Source organism: Diceros bicornis, chromosome 3 (genome assembly GCF_020826845.1).
Source record: "Diceros bicornis minor isolate mBicDic1 chromosome 3, mDicBic1.mat.cur, whole genome shotgun sequence".
NCBI lineage: Eukaryota > Metazoa > Chordata > Mammalia > Perissodactyla > Rhinocerotidae > Diceros > Diceros bicornis.
In genome coordinates, this window is record NC_080742.1 from 72342965 (window position 1) to 72360538 (window position 17574).

The window sequence follows — 17574 nt, forward strand, 5'->3', positions numbered from 1 at the left end:
CCTGAGCTCGCGGCGTGGATCCGCGGTGGAGTCTCCGCCGCGGCCGGACCAGGCGGGAGCGCGAGGCCGAAGGAGGGGCCGAGACGCACCCACGAGGCTGGCGCGGCTGCGAGGACCTCGGCGGCGAGCCGGGGACCCCTGCGGCCCGCTCCCCAAGACTCTCTCCCCGGATGTGGCCCCGCTGCAGCGGGAAGGCTGTGCTGGGCTGTGAGCTTGTCTGGCAGCTTCTACTGAGCAGCTAATAGCATAACAACCCGGCTTTGATAAATCTGAACTAATTACCCCTCTTAATTAAAGTCTTTAGCAGTTGTTTCACTGTTTTGGCAAGAAAACAGGAGAGACTTGCAGTTAGAAAACACGAGAGCCCGATCTCACAGCGGAGCTGCTGATTAACACTTGAAGCATTTCAAGGACCTGGCACCCGCCACAGTTTGGTTTTCATCCATGTTTCCTCCTTGAATGGAAGTATATTCGTCTATGAACATATATAAACACACAAAAACAAGGAGGCTCCCTTTGCCAGCTGTGTACAAGTCAGTATGTGCCTTCAGCATGCTAACAATAGATACCCATCTACATGGTATTATTGTAACACGTGTGTGGTGATGTATACTACACACATCTCTTGGACATGTTGTTCCCATTTAACTGAGCACTGCAGACATATCAGATGGCCCAGGACAGACGTCCTTCTGGTAGAAAATGCCACATCTTCTGTCTCGGAACTTTATCAAATTTCATTACTTTACCAAAGTCGTAAATATTTGGAGAGACTATTATTCACTCTTGGTGAATTTTTCAGATCAAACATTAGAGGATACGACTCCCACATTGAACTTTTCAAAATGGAGGAAGCAGGAGGGGGTCAGAATCAGTGATTTCTAGCTGAATGATATGAACAGAGCCCTGAAGTGTGTTGATTAAATAAGCATGTTCCAAGTATTTATTTCCAACAGTCAATGAATCAATTTTCACGTGCAAGAATCAAAACCAAAATTCAAATTCATTCATAATGAACCACCCTTATCTAATGTGTATGTGTGCGTATGTGTGCATGTGTGCTCACGAATGTGGAATGTGCCTTTACAGGCACACACATCTATGCGTGTATATATAACATACACACAGTTTTGTTACCTCAGGGAAAGAGGAAATGGTAATAAACCATCGGCAGGCATCTTGAGACTGCAGAGTCAACACGATGGAAATATATACAATAATAAAATTAAAATGGTGCAGCATTCTCGGGTAGGATAATACAGATCTCAATAAATACAGCAGAATTTGTTTTAAAAAACAAAACAAACACCATCTCTCCACCCAAGATGAAAAGTCTTTCCAAATTAAAAAAAAATCAGAAAACAAACAAAAGCCCCAGATTTTCTCATAATTGTTAGTGCCTATATAGAATATAATACACAAAACCATTTAGCAGGTGCATGCAAGAAGTGAAAGGCAGGGGAATGCAGAGGTGTCTGGTCGCTAACGTGTGGGGCCCGACATGCCCTGGGTTCTGCAGAGGAGCTTGGATCCGGAGGTCCAGCTCTATTCCGCCGCTGCCTCGGTAGTGGGGACCCCGGCTGGGGCTGGGAAGGGACTTTGGCCTTGATCACTGGTGGCCCGGCTGGAGCCCGGCCTGCAGGGGCCCAGGGGGCGGCAGTGGCGGCGGCAGAGGCGGCAGCGTCGAGGGCGGCGGCTGCTGTAGAGGGGGCGGCGGGTCCGCGCCCGGCTCCCCAGCAGGTGTGCGGGCCAGCCCCAGGCTGCTGTCGTGCAGCTTTCGGACGTGCTTCTTGAGGTCAAAGTTCCTGCAGAAGCCCTTGCCGCACGTGGGGCAGGTGAAGGGCTTCTTGTCGTTGTGGGTGTGCATGTGGAAGGTGAGGTTGTAAACCTGGTGGAAAGCCTTGTTGCAGATATTGCACTTGAACTGCTTCTCCCCGCTGTGGGTCAACTTGTGGTTTTTGTAATTCCCTGAAACAGACAAATGACAGGGACGTGGATCTGAAAGGACGACGAGGGAAGAGGAAGAGCTGCCACAGCCCGGACAGCGCTCCGCGCCTGCACTTCTCTCCCCAAATTTATTTTTTAACATCAACAATGAAGCCGCTCCCTCCACATTTTAAGATGTATTTATTAACTCAATTGTATAAAAGGAGAACAAGCGGTTAAAAAGATACATCCCCTCGGAATATGAACCATGCCTTTCTCTAATATAACCAGATTTGCCAGTAGGAGGTTGGAATGGCAACATGGGCGCCAGCAACTAGCTTGGTTTTAAAAATCGTTTTCTAAAATATCCCGAAGAGATCAGGGCTTTCGGGAAGACTACCGTGAAAGACAACGTCTCCCGGGTTGCATACCTTTTTGATGAAATCCTTTGCCACAGAATTCACACACAAACGGTTTGTAGCCTGCGTGTATTCGGGTATGCGTGTTTAACGTGGAACTTCTATTAAATGCTTTGCCACACTGGTTACATTTGTGAGGTTTTTCCTAAGAGGAAGGGAGGAAAAGCAGAGAAGTTAAGGCATTTTGTTATGAAGCGGAGTCCTGCAAACTCAAAAACACAGTACTTCCCTCTCTCTCACGCTTTTAAGCAGAACAAAGGCAAACCGTACATGGCATTTCCCCTGTCCAGCTAGCACATTTTAAACATACCTTGTACTAAAGAATAAGAGTTTATCGGCCATTTTTCTACAAACCGTTCCGAAGTAAATCGGGTGAGATTGAGACAGTTCGAACACACCTGGGTGTGAATGATCTTGTGCCTGCACAGAGTGCTGGCTTGCCGGAAGCCCTTTCCACACACTTTGCAAACGAAGGGTCTGGCTCCCGTGTGCACCGGCATGTGACGAGTTAAGTTATAATGTGCATTAAAGACCTTAAAGTTAAGACACATGTAGAACAGGTTAGCTCAACAAGCACTGTGAAATCAAACCGTGCAGAGGGAGGGGAGGGAGGAGATAACCTCAAAGCCAGTGTATACAAAGAGTTACAAAACAAAATTAAATTAAATTTAAAAGGAAGGAAAGAAGGAAGGGAAACTTCCCTTCTACATAGTACTTGCCTTTCCACACACTTCGCAAGTGAAAACTTTGGGCTTGGTATTAGGAGAGCCTCGGCTGAAGTCAGAGGTTTTGAATGCGATTTTTTCCGACAGAAGCTGGGCGCTTTCTTTCATGTAATGCTGCAGCTGAGCCTGGGACAAGTCTTTGAAAGCTACTCCCGAGGGGTACTTCTCCACCGCCGGGACCACCAGTTTATTCCTTTCGGCTAAATACGTTTTTGGCTGCGGGTGCAAAGGGGAACTGAGAAAGTAGGAAGCCACCGGGTGGATGTTAACGCCGGCTGCCGGGTGGCACGGGCCGTCGCCTCGATTCAGGTAGCACAGGGCTCCCATGGCGTGAAAGGAAGAATGGTTGACCACACGCGGCCTTACCAGCTTGTACTGCTGCAGCGGCAGCGCGTCGCGGGCCAGGTCGCCCTTGAGACTCAGCGCGCAGTTGAGCAGGTCGCTGCAGCTGAACGCGGGCGCTGCGGCCGCCGCTGCCGGCGCCGCCGGAGCCTCCAGACTCGCCTTCCGCGGCTCCGAGCCAGTCATTCCCGCCTTGGGGCTCGTGTCGTATGCCACAGGCACGAAAGGGATCATGCAGGGGATCGACGAGTTAAGATGCAGAGAGTGCTTGGGATCCCCCTTGGGCACCGCTCCCTGCAGGAAGTGAGGGACGGGCAGGGCCTTGGGCTCGGGGGTGCGCGCCATGATTCGTTCGATGGAGAAAGCCAAGGGTTTGGAGGTGCTCATCATGTTGCCCCGGGCCGGAGCAGTGGCTAACATTTTGGCAGTCCCGTTATGGCAGCTACTGTCCATGTCTGAGTCGCCAGCGTCCTTCAGCCGAGGCCGGGCTGCGCCGTCGTTGCCTTGTTCCCTGCTTGTCACAGACCTGCGGAGAGGGGGACGGGCACCATCACCATCAGCAGCCTCCTCCTCCTCCCCAGCATCACCAGCCGAACCTGCCTGCCCAGCCCAATGGACTCCTGCCAGCCCATCGCAGAGTTCTTGGCGCACCAATGACTCGGGGACAATCACTACTTATTTCTGTCAATAGAAAGTGTTGTGTCAATAACGCAGCCAAGATCTCGCCAATCGTTAACTTCCAAGAGGAGAAGGTAAACTAGATAATTGCTCAATTCGCTTCCAACAGTCAACAGGAAAACTTTTTTTTTTCCTCTGCAGTCAGTGACTACTTTTCATTGGTGAGTGAGGTTCCCCCGCCCAGAAAAGGCGGGGGCGCTCTACGCAGCTCTGCGCGCCCTCCCCTCGGCGCACACACTCTCAGGCGCACAATTCGCTACCCTCAACGCTCACCGCCCCCCCCCCCCCCCGCCGCCTTTGCTTTTTCCTCTTTTTAATTCTCAATCTGCTTAACCAGGCTTTAGAGGCCAAGCAAATCTGAGATCAATTTTCTCGTTTAGCTCTAAGTGACATCATCTAAAATCATTGTGCAAGGGCTAAATAAGGAAACGGAGTCTAATTCGGGGGCAAACGCCAGGCTATATTTATCAAATGCCAGGCTCCAGAAAGCCGCGGCCAGGAAGCCTCCGGGAGCGAAATCCCAGTTTTCCTTGCATGGTTCCGCCCGGCCGGTTCTGGGCTCAGGTCAGAGCTCCTCTACAGCCCTCTTTCTTCCTCTAGGGCCCGGGGCTGAGTGCTCCCTGCATCCCTGAGTCTCCGCGGCCCGAACCGAGTCTGGACCATTTGGAAGACGCCAGCAGGTAACTGGCCTCCCAAAACGCCCTTGAGAATTAAAGGCCTTGGGAGCCTTGTGTGTTTGTGGTTTTGTAAACGCGATGCCGTGACATAAACTTGGGAAAGACACACTCCATCCACAAAGTGGAGGAGGAGTTGCAAGGAAAAAGCGGGTATCACACCAAAAGAAACCTCGACGAGGGCCGGATCCTACCCCCGATACAGACAAACACCCGCGCGCGCGCTTTTATGCGGTTCTATTGACAGCCGGGAAAGTGAATTTCTTTAAGTACCTGCGCTCAGCTAGAGCTCTCTTGGAGCGTTTTAAATAGTGAATGTTGAGCGGAAAAGGGAAACTATTGATTCCCTCCCCCAACCTCCCGACTGCCGGTGTCTGCACGCCTCCTCAAATCAGCGCAGGCGGCAGCCAGGGTGTATGTGCACAGCCGAGCGGCGGGCACTGCGACCTGCGGGCGCGCGAGTCTTGGCCACAGCAGCGCTTCCGCCTCCCAGAACGAGTGCGGAAACCATGCCTCTGCAACACCGCCCATCCAGGCCTCGGCCAAAACTCCCCGGGAGGAGTGGTAGAACGTAGGGAGTGTTCCCGGCAGACTCCAGTCGCGGCGACTCTGGCTGCGCGGGTTCTCGCCACCTAGGAGGGCGCGGCCCGGAGCGCGCCGAAAGCAGCGGCGCGCACCCTCCTCGTCGCTCCCTTTCGCAAGCCTGCGATCGCGCGGAGCTTAGCCCTGTGGCCAGGTGTGCCAGGGCCGGGCGTGCGCTAGCGGCTGCGCAAGGAGGACTCGGCGGCCACGAGCCCGCGCCGGGAGGCGGAGAAACGGCGCAGAGGTGCCAGCTCAGGGCCTGGCGGCCTTTCACGCCCCTGTGAATGGCCCCCCGCAACAGCCCAGGGTACTGTCTACCTGGTAAGTTACCCTCAGCGGGTGCTTGTAGAATGGGTGGTGGCGAGTGCCAGACATCGGGCCAAACGGGTGTGGGCGTCCTCTTCCTGCAAGAGCTCTGGAAAGTGTCGGCCTTGGAAGGCTGGATGCAAGCGGACTAGAAATCCTGGGATTGTTGAGCCCCTGACCAATTCCACCCCAAAATGCGAAGTTGGGCCCCAAAGGGAGGAAATTGACTTCAAAATATTCCCTCCTCCCTATCCCATTGCCCAGCACAGGCCAGGGGCCACTCGCTCTGGCTTTTCATGAGGGTCTGCCCCTCCCCCGCTTAGCGAGCAGAGAGGGGTGGAAACCGAGAGAGCCCGGTCTGGGAACGCGCCTTATGCCCAACAGTGAGGCACAGCAGCTGGATGAGCGGTGGGGAAACCCAATTGCTGAGGAAATAGGGGAGGAGGCATAAGTCCTATTGGAAGTTGAAGGCAGCCAAAGGGCCAGGTAGGAGAAAGGTCTGGGTGCGACCGGCCTTAGCAACTACGCTTGGAAGTGCCTCAAGTCCCAGGTGGCTTCGGGCTGGGAGGACAGATGCAGCGGTAGAGAGAGAATGACGCGAGCGCAGAGCACGAGGGCCGAGTCCGTGAAGTCCACAACCCCAGTGCACTTCGGAGCAGTTCTTGGACCGGGCGCAGTCACCCAGGGTGCACCCAGGCTGGAAATTTTCTTTGCTTTTGCTGTTGGGGCCGCAGAACCTATCTCCTCTTCTCCCCTGCTCAGACAAAGAGCGCGGGACGGCTTTGCTAGGGGAAAGGAGCGGGGGCGCCCCACGACAGATGGGTCGCAGTTAAGACTTTAATTGCTGCCTTTTGGGGCGGATCAGGTTTCCTTTCCTACCTGCCGCTTCCCAACTTCGAAAAATCTCCCTCCTGCTGCACTACTCGGACATAGGGCCAGGTTTAAAGGAAAAAGCAAAAAAGCACGCAACAAGCCGGCTCTGGAAAGCTTTGGAGCGCCCAGCTGACTTGTACAACTCACCCGCTTCCGGAGCCTTACCTGCCTTCTTGACTGAACGCCACCAGTTTGTTTTACGTTCGTCGCGTGTCCCTCCCTCTCCCCTTCTGCCCCTCCCCCACTCCCTCCTCTTTAACGGTATAAGAGCCTTGATTTGACCTCGGTAAATTTCTCCTTCGGTGGACACTGAACTAAAAAGGAAAATTATTGGCTTAGGGTATACGTGTTTTGTATAGTTAATATTTCAAGTTTGCTTTTCACTGGTCTTTTCTGGGTTTGCCTTTTTGACAAGTGTTTGAAAGTATAGTGTCATTTGAGTAACACAACTATGGCAAAGTAGCAATTATGCCCTTCCTTAAAACATAGAACCGAGCTTCCTAATCATAAAGATGTGAAGAGATGCTTTATACATCCAGGTCTTGATAGTCCAACATTTGTTAATGAGTATATTTCATTCAAAACCCAAACTAAAACCTGTGTTAATTTTTAAAAATATCTCTATTAAGTAAAAATTGTCTTAAAATGTTAAATGTATTTAGGAAGGGCATCCATCTTATTGCCAAATCTGTCCAGTATTTTGGGGTTTTTTTCCAGACACATTTGAAAAACAACAACAGAAAGCACCAATAAAAGCAGAGCATATTTGGCAAATTTAGAAGTTTCTAAAACTGTTCAACACTTAAAAATTGTTTATTAAAAGAGTGCAAAGGAGACTTGTTTGTTTTGTTAATGGCAAAATCAAAACTCAGTTATAGTTTCTTTGGATTTTCTTAAAGAATCCTATAATTCCCCCTTTATTCATCAGAGTTGATGATTAAGTGTCCCTCCTCTTCCCAACTACAAAAGGCAGTATTTATTTGCCCTACCTACCCACTTTAAATCCTTGAGGAAGGCATGTTTTAAGTGTATGGTTTATCCTGCAGGAGATGTGTCCTCACGGAAGCAGAACAGTACTTGATATGAAGAGACCAGTTAGCAAACTCTGAGTTAAGACCTTCTGAGAAACTAAGAAAAAAGTTCTACTTCTCTAAAATAATTTCAAGTTCTCTTTTTTCTAGGGAATCTAATTTTGATTTCAATGCTTTCTAAACTGTATTCTTGATATTACTCAAGAACTTGCATAATTTTCACAGGCTTTTTATTTACATCCCTATCACAAGTAAATGCAGTTTCCGGTCAAGGTTCTTGCAATCTGAAATAAAAGGCAATTTCATAGAGCCATTAATTCCCAAATAATCCATAATCTTTCATCTCTTCTTCCTTAATAAGTCACAAAATACTGTTGAATTTTTAAAAATAAAAAATAGATTGGGAAATACTATAATTTATGCAACCTTCTGCCAAGTGCATTAATTCGCCCCTGGTCATGTTTTTAGGGTTTTCAGGCCTTTCCAACATCCACAACCTGTGCCTCTTCATCAAAAACAACAGCCTGCTTTCTCTTTGCTTCTTATTAGCCACTACAAACTAAAGGAGGGAGATATTATTATTCTGACAACTCCCCCTCCCCAGGCATCCAAATTCATCCACACTTTTTTCTGTTTAATAAATAGCACCAAAGGCAAAGTATCTTCCTTCTAGAGGAGGAAAAACATTCCTAAATTCTTCTACACTTTTGCTCAGTCTTTATCTCTGACTGGTCTTTTGTTATTTCTTGTGGTGTGTGATGGAGGCGGGGTGATGGAACAGGACGCGAATAGGAAGGGGTCTGCAAGGTTCAAGGAAAGAGTCTTGTTGAGCACCTCAGAGTAGTTAATGAATAGACAGTGGGAGTTAACTTTCCAGCACATTAATAAACACATGAGCTACAAGTTCAGCTTTAAGACTACTAGAGTGCTTTTAGTTTGGTAGCAAATAATTCTGACTAATTTTGTCTAGCTAGCATGAGAAGTGCAGAGACAGGTTAGGAGTATCACAGGTTAGGAGTATAGGAGGGGTCAGTTAACTCACAGAACCCTCCTTTCTTTTGGGGGAGGAGAGGTGGGAGAGTGGTCTGTTGTTTGTCTCTAGACCTTTGTTGTTACTATTTCTTTTGTATTAGGATTTCATTTAAACCTAGTGAAATTATTCTTCTCAAAACAGCATTTACATATTAAATCAGTTTGGAAAAGTAAATGAAAAGCCCCAAAGGTGAGAGCTGTTAATAAGCCAACAGTCATTACAGACACCAATCACCTGTCCTGGATTTGTTTCTGCCCCTCCACTAATGCTGGGATTTTTCTCACCCATTCCCACAGGCCTGGGAGGTGTGTTCCCTCCAGACTGCCAGGCTCCGACTCAGGGCTGGACTTGATGGAAAAAGAAGTTTATAAACAAGCAACCCAATTTCTCCAACTTATTTCGAGGAGCTGCCTAGAAGTTAAGCAACAAAAACCAGCAAAGTTTTGCTTGCAATTTACAACGGTGTTATTGAAACCTGGGAAGTGAACAATTAGAAGACGATAGCCAAAATATGCTCTTTTGCCCTACACTGATAGCTGGTTATCCAACTGGCTGTTCAGCATTTTGCAGCAGTCCCCAGATAATTTTTAAAAGTCGTTTTGTAGTTAAAATAAAAACTGTGTTCAACACAGTGCGACTACTTCCTTGATACTACCCACGAGGTTTAGAGCAATTTTGATGTTATTTTCAAACTTTCTTCCTTATTTTTCGTGAAATAAAAGTCGGTAATAGAAACTCAAATAACACAGAGAAAGGAATGAGCTTAGAGAAATGGAGAAACAAGAGAGGGAAATCGAAATCCTTGAGCCAGAAATCTCTGAAAGCTGCTTGTAAATTCAGTTACCTCCTGGACCCCGACCGTCGGTCGCTCCCTCCCGGGAGCGCCCCGCGCTGACCCGCTGCCCGCGGCCGCCTGGGGCTCCATCACCGCGGCGGCCTCGCGCCCCCTGGCCCTGGCCGCCGAAGGGAACTGTGTTCCGGCTGCTGGCGCAGGAGCTGGGTCGCCCCACCTCACTCACGGTTCGGTTGCCCAGCAGAGCCATTTAATAGAAGCCCGAGGTGAAACAGAAAAGCTGACAACTCTCCCCGGTCGGGCTCTCCACTTATTGGTTCTTGCTCACGAGTCCCAAATAGTTAAAATGACGTCGGCAAGGCCGGAGGCGACGGGGCTTTGGGAGCCTGCCTTGGAAGGGCCGGGAGGGGCGGTGGCGGGGTCGCCTGGAGCGGCTTGGAGGGGACGGGAGCTGGGGCGCCACTACTGCAGCCGGCCGCCAGCCTGATCTCCGCGCCCGCCTGCCCGCCGCGCCGTGCGCTCTGGCCGGGCTCCGCGGCCCCTGCGAGGCCTCCCGGGTGCTGGGTCCGCCAGCGCCGCGCGGTCGCCAACTGGGTCTCTCTGACCTCTGGCCTCTGGGCCGCCACTGCCCCTGCGGGCCCCGCAGTCCCTCTGAGGCCCGATCGCTCTCCTCCCTCTCCCCGCTGCGCCCCCGCGCATCCTGCGGGGGCTCCATCCCCCCTAAAGCTGGAAAAAGGTGGGGAGGAGACTCCAAAGAGTTTCCGGAGAGGGTATCGGATCGGGCTTAAAGACCGAGTAACAGACGGCGGAGAACTCTTGTTTGAAAAGTTTTTGAATAGAACATTCGTTAATAGACTTGCTTTGACCACTCAGGGTGTAACTGAAGGGTCATTCAATCTAGATGTCAGGTGAAAGAAAACAGGCCTGACGCTGTGGCACGCCCAAGAAGGTGCTACAGCATCTCTTTACTAGTTTTCCTGTCATTTTGAGTTTCCCCGGAAAACCCTTTCTTAAGCCAATTTCAAACGGGGGGAGGGGGGCACCCCAGAGTTCTTCTCCAAAAACCTTTCATGTCCATTGTCATGCAACGTACTTTTGTGCCCCACCGCACCCCCTTCCACCCCTCCAGAAATCCTCCCTTCAAAGCCATTTGACACCTAAAATTAGTCGGTGTCTCCTGAGGGTCCGGGGAAAGGGAGAGAATTTTTAAACTAGATTCTCCTGTTTAAGACAGTATCCTTCTTCTTTCCTCTCTTGGCCTCACCCTCCAATTTGTCCTTTCATTCTGGTTCCTGAGCTCTCCCTGTCAAGTCCTTCTTCCCTTCCGGAAGCAGCGATGGGATGGCTGTCCACAGAGCCACAATACCCCGCGGCCACCTCCAGCTGGCTTCCACAGTCCTGAAGGGGAGGACACGCTCCGCCACTGGCCGGCGCCCTCTTCTCGGTGGGGATGGACGCTCTTCTGTGCTTCCCCCATCTCACTCCCTTAGGCCTCTCTCAGACCAGATCCTAAAGGTATTGTACAGGTTTCAAGAGTTGAGCTGTAACATCCGCGCCGAGAAAATCCGAAGAAGCTTGATCCGTCATTAAAGAATCTTACCAACTTTTACAATATTAAGTTTAAATTATTGCCTTCTTAGGTCGAATTAACTTAGAATTCTTTTTTTTTTTTTTTTTTTTTTTTTTGCCTCTTCCCACCATGTCCTCTTTAAGTTCAGTTAATTCTTTGATTCACTAACAGTGGGTCTGCCCTCACAGTTTCCCATTAGTTTCACACAGGAAGAGGGTACTGGAAACACTGCGAAGCGTTAAGCGCCTCGCGTACGTCTTGACGCTGGCAACAGGGGAACAACATCTAGTGGCCCGCGGTGACCTCGAAGAGCTGGCCGGCAGGTGTCACAAACGCGGCCCGCCGCGGCTCCGGGGCTGGGGTGGCGGCCCTGCGCCCCTGCCAGCCGGCGGGGTCGAGGGTGGGGAGGGAAGCCGGGTCTGGGTATAGAGCCGGAAGAAGAAACGAGGCTGTGAATCATTCAAAAACTGAATGGGATCGCTTCCTGCTGCATGGGGGGGCGGGGGGGGGGGGCGGGAACCCTCCTCTACCTAACCTTGTGATTCACAGCTTCTCAGAAATTTACATAATACAAGGGCGTAGATGTAAACCTAAAGGACAGAAATAATAATTCAACAGCACATATTCCATTTTCGCACCATGGGCCTGGATAAGTTCCCGGTGTTGGCACATGAGCTGATTTCCAGAGCTTTTTACTCTGACGGAGAATAACTGAACTCTCACACCACTGTTGAAAAGAGAGGCAGAGAGGAAGAAAAAAGGGAGAGAAAGAGAAATTGACTTCAATGACGCTGATTTAGATTTCTTACTAAAGGCAAAAGTTTTAAAAATTAAGAGCATTATGTTGTGTTCAAAAGGCAGCAGGCATGATAATAATCGAGAACCCTCACTTTCTAAGGGATCTGTTTCCCTTTTATTTGGCTGACGTCAACATTTTATTTGGAAAGCAAAGTCATCACCCCTTGATATTAATAAGAAATTCCAATTTATTATTTCTCTAAATAAGTGAAGGCCGCAACATCTACAGCAAGAGAGACCCCACTGTCAACTGGGCTCCACTGGCCAACTCAAATATAAGATGGAAAAGTGAAACGTGGCAGCTACAAAATATACATGACTGCTGTCGTTGACTTTTGGATATTTTTTTTTCCTGCATTTGAACTCAGATGACACTGTGTTCTAATTCTGGAGCCCTACTTGTGGTGTTTTCTAAGTGATCCCCTGGGGAATGTGGGGCAAGAAGAAATCCAGGAACAAAGTTTGTGGGATCCCTTATTTTAGCCGAGAGGGCCGCCACAGAGCAGATGCCCTTTGGTCTTGCGTTGTGCCTTGGCCAAGGACGTCTGGAGTCTGGCTGTCCAGCTGTCCAGCCGTGGGTGAGCAATGGAGCCCTCCCCTGCTGTTTAAGTGCGAGGTGGTGGTCACTGGAAATTGGAAAAACGAAAGGGCTTTCTTTTCCCTCCTCTGCCGTCTTACTGTTATTCTGGCTTCCCTTTCCCCTGCAAAACCCATGTGCAAAATTGGCCATATTCTCTAACATTCAATCTAACCCATTGGTAGTTTGCGGTTGTTACTTTAAATTAATTTCTAGAGATTTAAATTAAACCTGTATGGGCAGGAACTTAAGAGAAAAACGTTCACTTTTTCAAGTATGTGATGAAATTCTGACCCCCAACTGCTGCCCCACGGAGAGTAAATTATAATCCCCTTTCCTCCTCTCTGTCTCTTACTATCCTGTTAAAGCTGGATTCTTCAACTATCTGTTGAAATCCAAACGACCTTTCCTTCTTTCTAAGAAAGTTCTTCATAAGTACTCCTACCACTCGTTTGTCCCAGACATTTTGAGGGCTGGAATAAATGATGCCAGTTCTTGCGTTGCTTTGGCCTCCTAGCCTGGATGCACCAGCTTGAGGAAGGCCACACAGCTAGTGGACTCCTTGTTAACCAGAAGGGATGGTGGCAGTTCCCCTTTGCCTTGAATTTTTTTTCTGTAAAATGGGACTAAATCAAAGCCCACTTCATTCTTGGGAGGCTTTGAGATTGAAAACAAATTTAAAACTAAATCTACTTTACATATGAAAAGCTGTCTATCACCTTGTTAAAAAGTTAAGCTACAAACTTTTCCAAAATATTTTTAAGTACAGACAACTATACTTAAAAACAACCCTCTGCTCAACGATTAGATTTCTGGTTATATACGTGGAAATGTTAAAATACACGTAAAGAATCACATTCGCTAAATTATTTTTCATAACCTCCAGGACTCTCCTTTTCCTTGGTGGCCTGCTCTCACATTCAGTCCTGAGTTCCTCAGGGGACATTTTCTTCTGTAGATTCACGAATTAACCTTTCACAAAAGCTTTTCTAAAACTCCAGTTTGATTAAAGCAGATTTCCTCTCTTTAGAAGCAGTTATGCATTTCTAAAATTAATCAACTTTCTGATAGACTATCCTAATTACATGAAAGAACACATCTAGCAATCACGAAATGTGACAAAAAACTGGGCAGTTTGAATGAATGACAGCGAATGAGCTTCCTCATTTTAAATGCTTTGAAGTGCATTTAAAAAAATTATGATCCAGCTTTGGTGGGAGGGGGGAGGACCTTACAGAAGTCCACCCCTGCCACTATCTGCTGCTTCTCTGGCCTTTCTGTGTTTCACTTTCCACTTTTTGAAATCCAGTCTCATTGTGTTCTAGCCTTTTACTATGTAACTCCTCTTTAATGCAAATTTTTTTCTACCTCCCTATCAAAATCTCCTTCCAAAGTTACAATTAGTTTTGCTTCCTTGGCATTTTAAGGAAATGCCCTGAACAACAAACTTCAGTATTTAGAGTTTTCTTTCTGCCAATCACACCCAAGAGAGGTGTTACTTATTGGGCATCAGGAGGGAGGTAGTGGTAAAAGACAAACTAGAATTGATTTAAAGCAGATAAAGGAAATAATCTGACACATCCCTTCTAATTTTTGCAAAGGTACTCACTGAGTGTAGGGGCTCCATAAGGGCCTAGGAAAGAGTAACTACTCTGCCTGATGGTTCTAGAATCTGAAATCAACTCTTCCTCTCTGACCTGAGAACCACTGATCCTAGGGATGGACAAGGTGGAAGGAGATTTTGGACAAGTCTAGAATATGTTTATTTGCTGATTTTTCCCCCCACAAATAAGCCCACACATACAGCCACCCTTACTGTGAAGTTGCAAAGTACAGGGAGATTAATGGCATCGTGGTATTGTGGAGTGCGGTGTGTGTGTGTGAAATCCTCTTCCCTAGGTCTGGAACTCAGAAACTGCAGGCAGGCTACCTTAAAGGAGTGATGGGGATGGGAAACATTCCTCTGGTTAAAAAAGTAGCTCTAGTCCCAGCCCAAAGCAGGGCGCGCTATCCTCCACTTTCGTGAGCGTGCAGTTTCTGCCTCCCCAGGGCCACCGCGTGCCTGGCCCCAGCACCACCAGGTCGCGCGTCTTCCTCGCCACGGATGTGCTGGGTTGCGACCCTGGGGCGCGTCCTCGGCCCCGCGCTGGGCCTCCGCGCCATTGGCGTTGTCCTGAGAGCCTAGAAGGGCTGTCAGTTCAGCACCCCGGGGCAGAACTCGGTGCTGGCTGTCGCCCTAAGCGCCTGCGATTTTTGCTCGGCTGCCAAGCCTCGGCTTGGTACATGCTGGGGCGGCTTGCTGCCTCTGCCTCTGCCTCTCACTCGGTTTCGCTTCACATTTCCCAAGCGCTTACTGTGTGCGCACCTCTGGTCAGAGATGTAGGACGCCATTCTAGGCCTCCTTAAACTTTGGAAAACATTAATGAACACCAATTTGCCTCTGATATTCTCTTGAACTCAACCTACCGGGCACAGGCTGAGGCCAGAGATTTCTTGCTTGTGGTCTGGCACCTCTCAGATCATACCTATCCGGTTTCAGAGCCCCTGACCAACATCACCCTATGTGGACCCAAAGACACGTCTCAGCTGCCTCCCCTCCCAACCGCAGCTCCGGGGACCGCTCTCTGCAATGCCGGCCCTTCTGGGGCTGGCTTGCCCCTCCCGGTCTCCTCCTCTCCTCCCACTAGGCTGGCCGTATATATAACCCCAGGACTGGACAATTCTAGCCAATCCACGGCCACGCCAGGGGCAGGGCTGAAGATTCGTGGAGCTGATTGTGATCTAGAAGGACCCTGTGCCAAAGTCGGGAGAATGGCCCGTGAGAGCGGTGGTGCATGTTGCAGAGGCTGGCCTCCCGTGGTTTCTTCGGAGTCCATCCCCACATTGAGAAATAGTTAATAATGGCCACAACTTATTACATGCCTCTAATTCTTACAACTACTTTCCTTACGAAGTGCTCATTTCAGAGAGGTTAAGTAACTTGCCCAAGGACACAGAGCCCAGACACGGGGAAGAAGTGTAGCTGTTAGGACTCAAATCCAGGCTTTTCAGTTTCTAAGACCCCGGCTTTTTACGGTTGCCCATGTTGTGTCACGTGCACATGTTTCTGGGTAGTTCTTAAATAAGAGGTCTTCATTTGGGAAACATCGAATTCTCCTTCTCTCACCTCCTCTTCTCTCAGTAGTACAAGCTCACATTCCAGTGCCTACTTCTCCCCTAAAACGATCAAATATTGCACACGGATAAAGGATAAAGGCCGCCGTTGACTGTCACTCGTGACTTCTGAACCCAGGCTCAGAGCTATGCGTTCACAGCTCGTACCCGCCTCTGCTCCCTTAAAAATCTTACTTCAGCGTCACAGAGAGGAGCAGCTTAAGGCCGCTCTGCATCCCATCTTCCTGCCAACCCTGGGGGAAAGCCTTGCCCTGATCTCCCTGCGGGGGCACCCGCCCAGCCGCGCGCTTCGGGGACGTCGCCGCTCCGGGGTCGCCGCTCTTCTTCGCCTTTGCCCGGCCTCCCCGGCCCGTGGCTTGGACTCCATCTGCAGCAAAGCACAGGGCCAACTGAGCCGCGGGCCTTCCCCGAATGTTCCTGCCTATCCAGCGAGCAGGACTTGAAGGGAAAAGGAGACCCACTCCCCACCGCATCCCCCTGCATAGTACTGGGGCAGCAGGGTGAGGAGGGACACTCAATGTAAGGACAGCATGAGCGCTGTGCTCCCGAACTTGATGGGTCCAGGGCTGTCGGCGGGGCCGCGGGTTGCAGTGAAGGGAGCGGCGCCGAGCGCGGGGGGGGGCCGACTCGGTTGCTATCCCGGCGAATAGATGCTCCGCCGCCAGCGGCGCGTGAATATATTCCAGGAACGTCGATCTATCCCTCCCTTTAGGGACCCGCACCGGGAAATTTCCATTTTCTGTTTTGGGAGTAAGAAATAAAAGCCACCAAGCTTTTGCTCTAATCTCTCTCTTCGTGTCCTTCTACTTGAACGCGTGGCGGGAGGGACTCCGAAGGCCGGGTCTGCTCTCCGGGCGGGGATCCCACCAACGTCCGGTGAGCTTGGCCTCCTGTCCCTGGCGCCAGGGCCGGGAGTCCCTACGGGACTTGGCTCGGGGCGTGCCCCTCTCGGGAGGCAGACCGCGCAACGGGAAGGGGTTTCGGAGCTCCATGAGCGGCGACGGCCGAATGACCTCTTTCCCACCAGGCGCACCTTCCAGGAGCTCGGGGACCCTCTCATCCACGGTCGCCGCGGGACGTAGGAGGGCAGCGCCAGGCCAGGCCCCGCTACGACCTTGAGGGGCGGGGTGGGAGCCCCGAGACACTTTGCACTGGCGTTTATTGCAAAAGTAGCAGGAAATCCTTTCTCCAGAGAGAGGGACAATGAATAAGAACTAAAGGGAATTCAAGTGGAAAAATCCGTGAATGCAAGAACGACCCACAGCTGGAGTCGAGAGTTTTACATTAAGCTCTGTGTGGTTCTTTCCCTTTCCGGGAAAAGGCATTATCACTATTTTTCTCCAACAATGTTTGGAGAACTTTCCTTCTAGACGGCTTGTTTAATAAACCCATTATGGCTGGACAATTAGACTGTATGAATTATTTTCTCCTGCAACACTGACCAGACTTTCTCAAGAATGTACGTTTTTTTTTGCCCTTCCGTCAAACTATTTAGGAGGGTAGAGCAAGACTTGTTAGGTTTTCAATGAAACTTTTTAACAAGATACTACTTTTTAAAGAATAACACTTGGCTTCCTTTAATAGATAGATGTTTCCGCATTCACCCCAGCAGCTAGACACACCAATGAACAATTATTAAGTCATTTCAAGCAATTTGCAGTTATGTTGAGGAGCATTTCTGGGCAAAAACCCCAAAATGACTTTTCAGTCTTTTTCAGAGTTACTTTATAAATTTCTCTTTACACACCTTTCTGTGGCTCCAAGGTTAGTCCAGTTACTGCGTATAAAACTGTAAGCCTCTCCATTACCTGCCTTTGACTGCTGTTGTCCTCGCTGTGGAAGTTGGAGTGGGGAATAGAGCTTCCAGAAATCTCTTGGGCATAGAAGAGAAGGAGCAGAGAACTCCAAAATCTGGAGAGAAGCTACAAGAGGCTGACCGGCAAAGAGGGCCAGTAGGCAGGTTAACAAGGTCAGGCCAGCAGCAAGACCCTCCTGCTGGCCCCAGTACCTCCCCCTGCAACACATGCTCTCCCCTTTATTTCTGAATTCTACCAGCTAGATATTTCTTTGAAT

General features: G+C 49.7%; 1 protein-coding gene across 2 annotated transcripts; it reads right to left on the bottom strand.

Annotated features, from left to right (window-relative positions):
- Nucleotides 1-1609: 1609 nt before the first annotated feature.
- On the bottom strand, nt 1610-3935 carry FEZF1 (FEZ family zinc finger 1). Of its 2 annotated transcripts, XM_058569146.1 has the most exons (5): nt 3437-3913; nt 3065-3286; nt 2744-2878; nt 2358-2490; nt 1610-1968 (listed from the first exon to the last, which is right to left on the bottom strand). In XM_058569146.1, the coding sequence occupies exons 1-5, from the start codon at nt 3863-3865 to the stop codon at nt 1610-1612; spliced, it is 1278 nt and encodes a 425-aa protein (XP_058425129.1). In that variant the 5' UTR covers nt 3866-3913. The 2 variants fall into 2 exon arrangements, with proteins under 2 accessions (XP_058425129.1, XP_058425138.1); XM_058569155.1 differs by having other exon boundaries at nt 3065-3935.
- Nucleotides 3936-17574: the final 13639 nt, after the last annotated feature.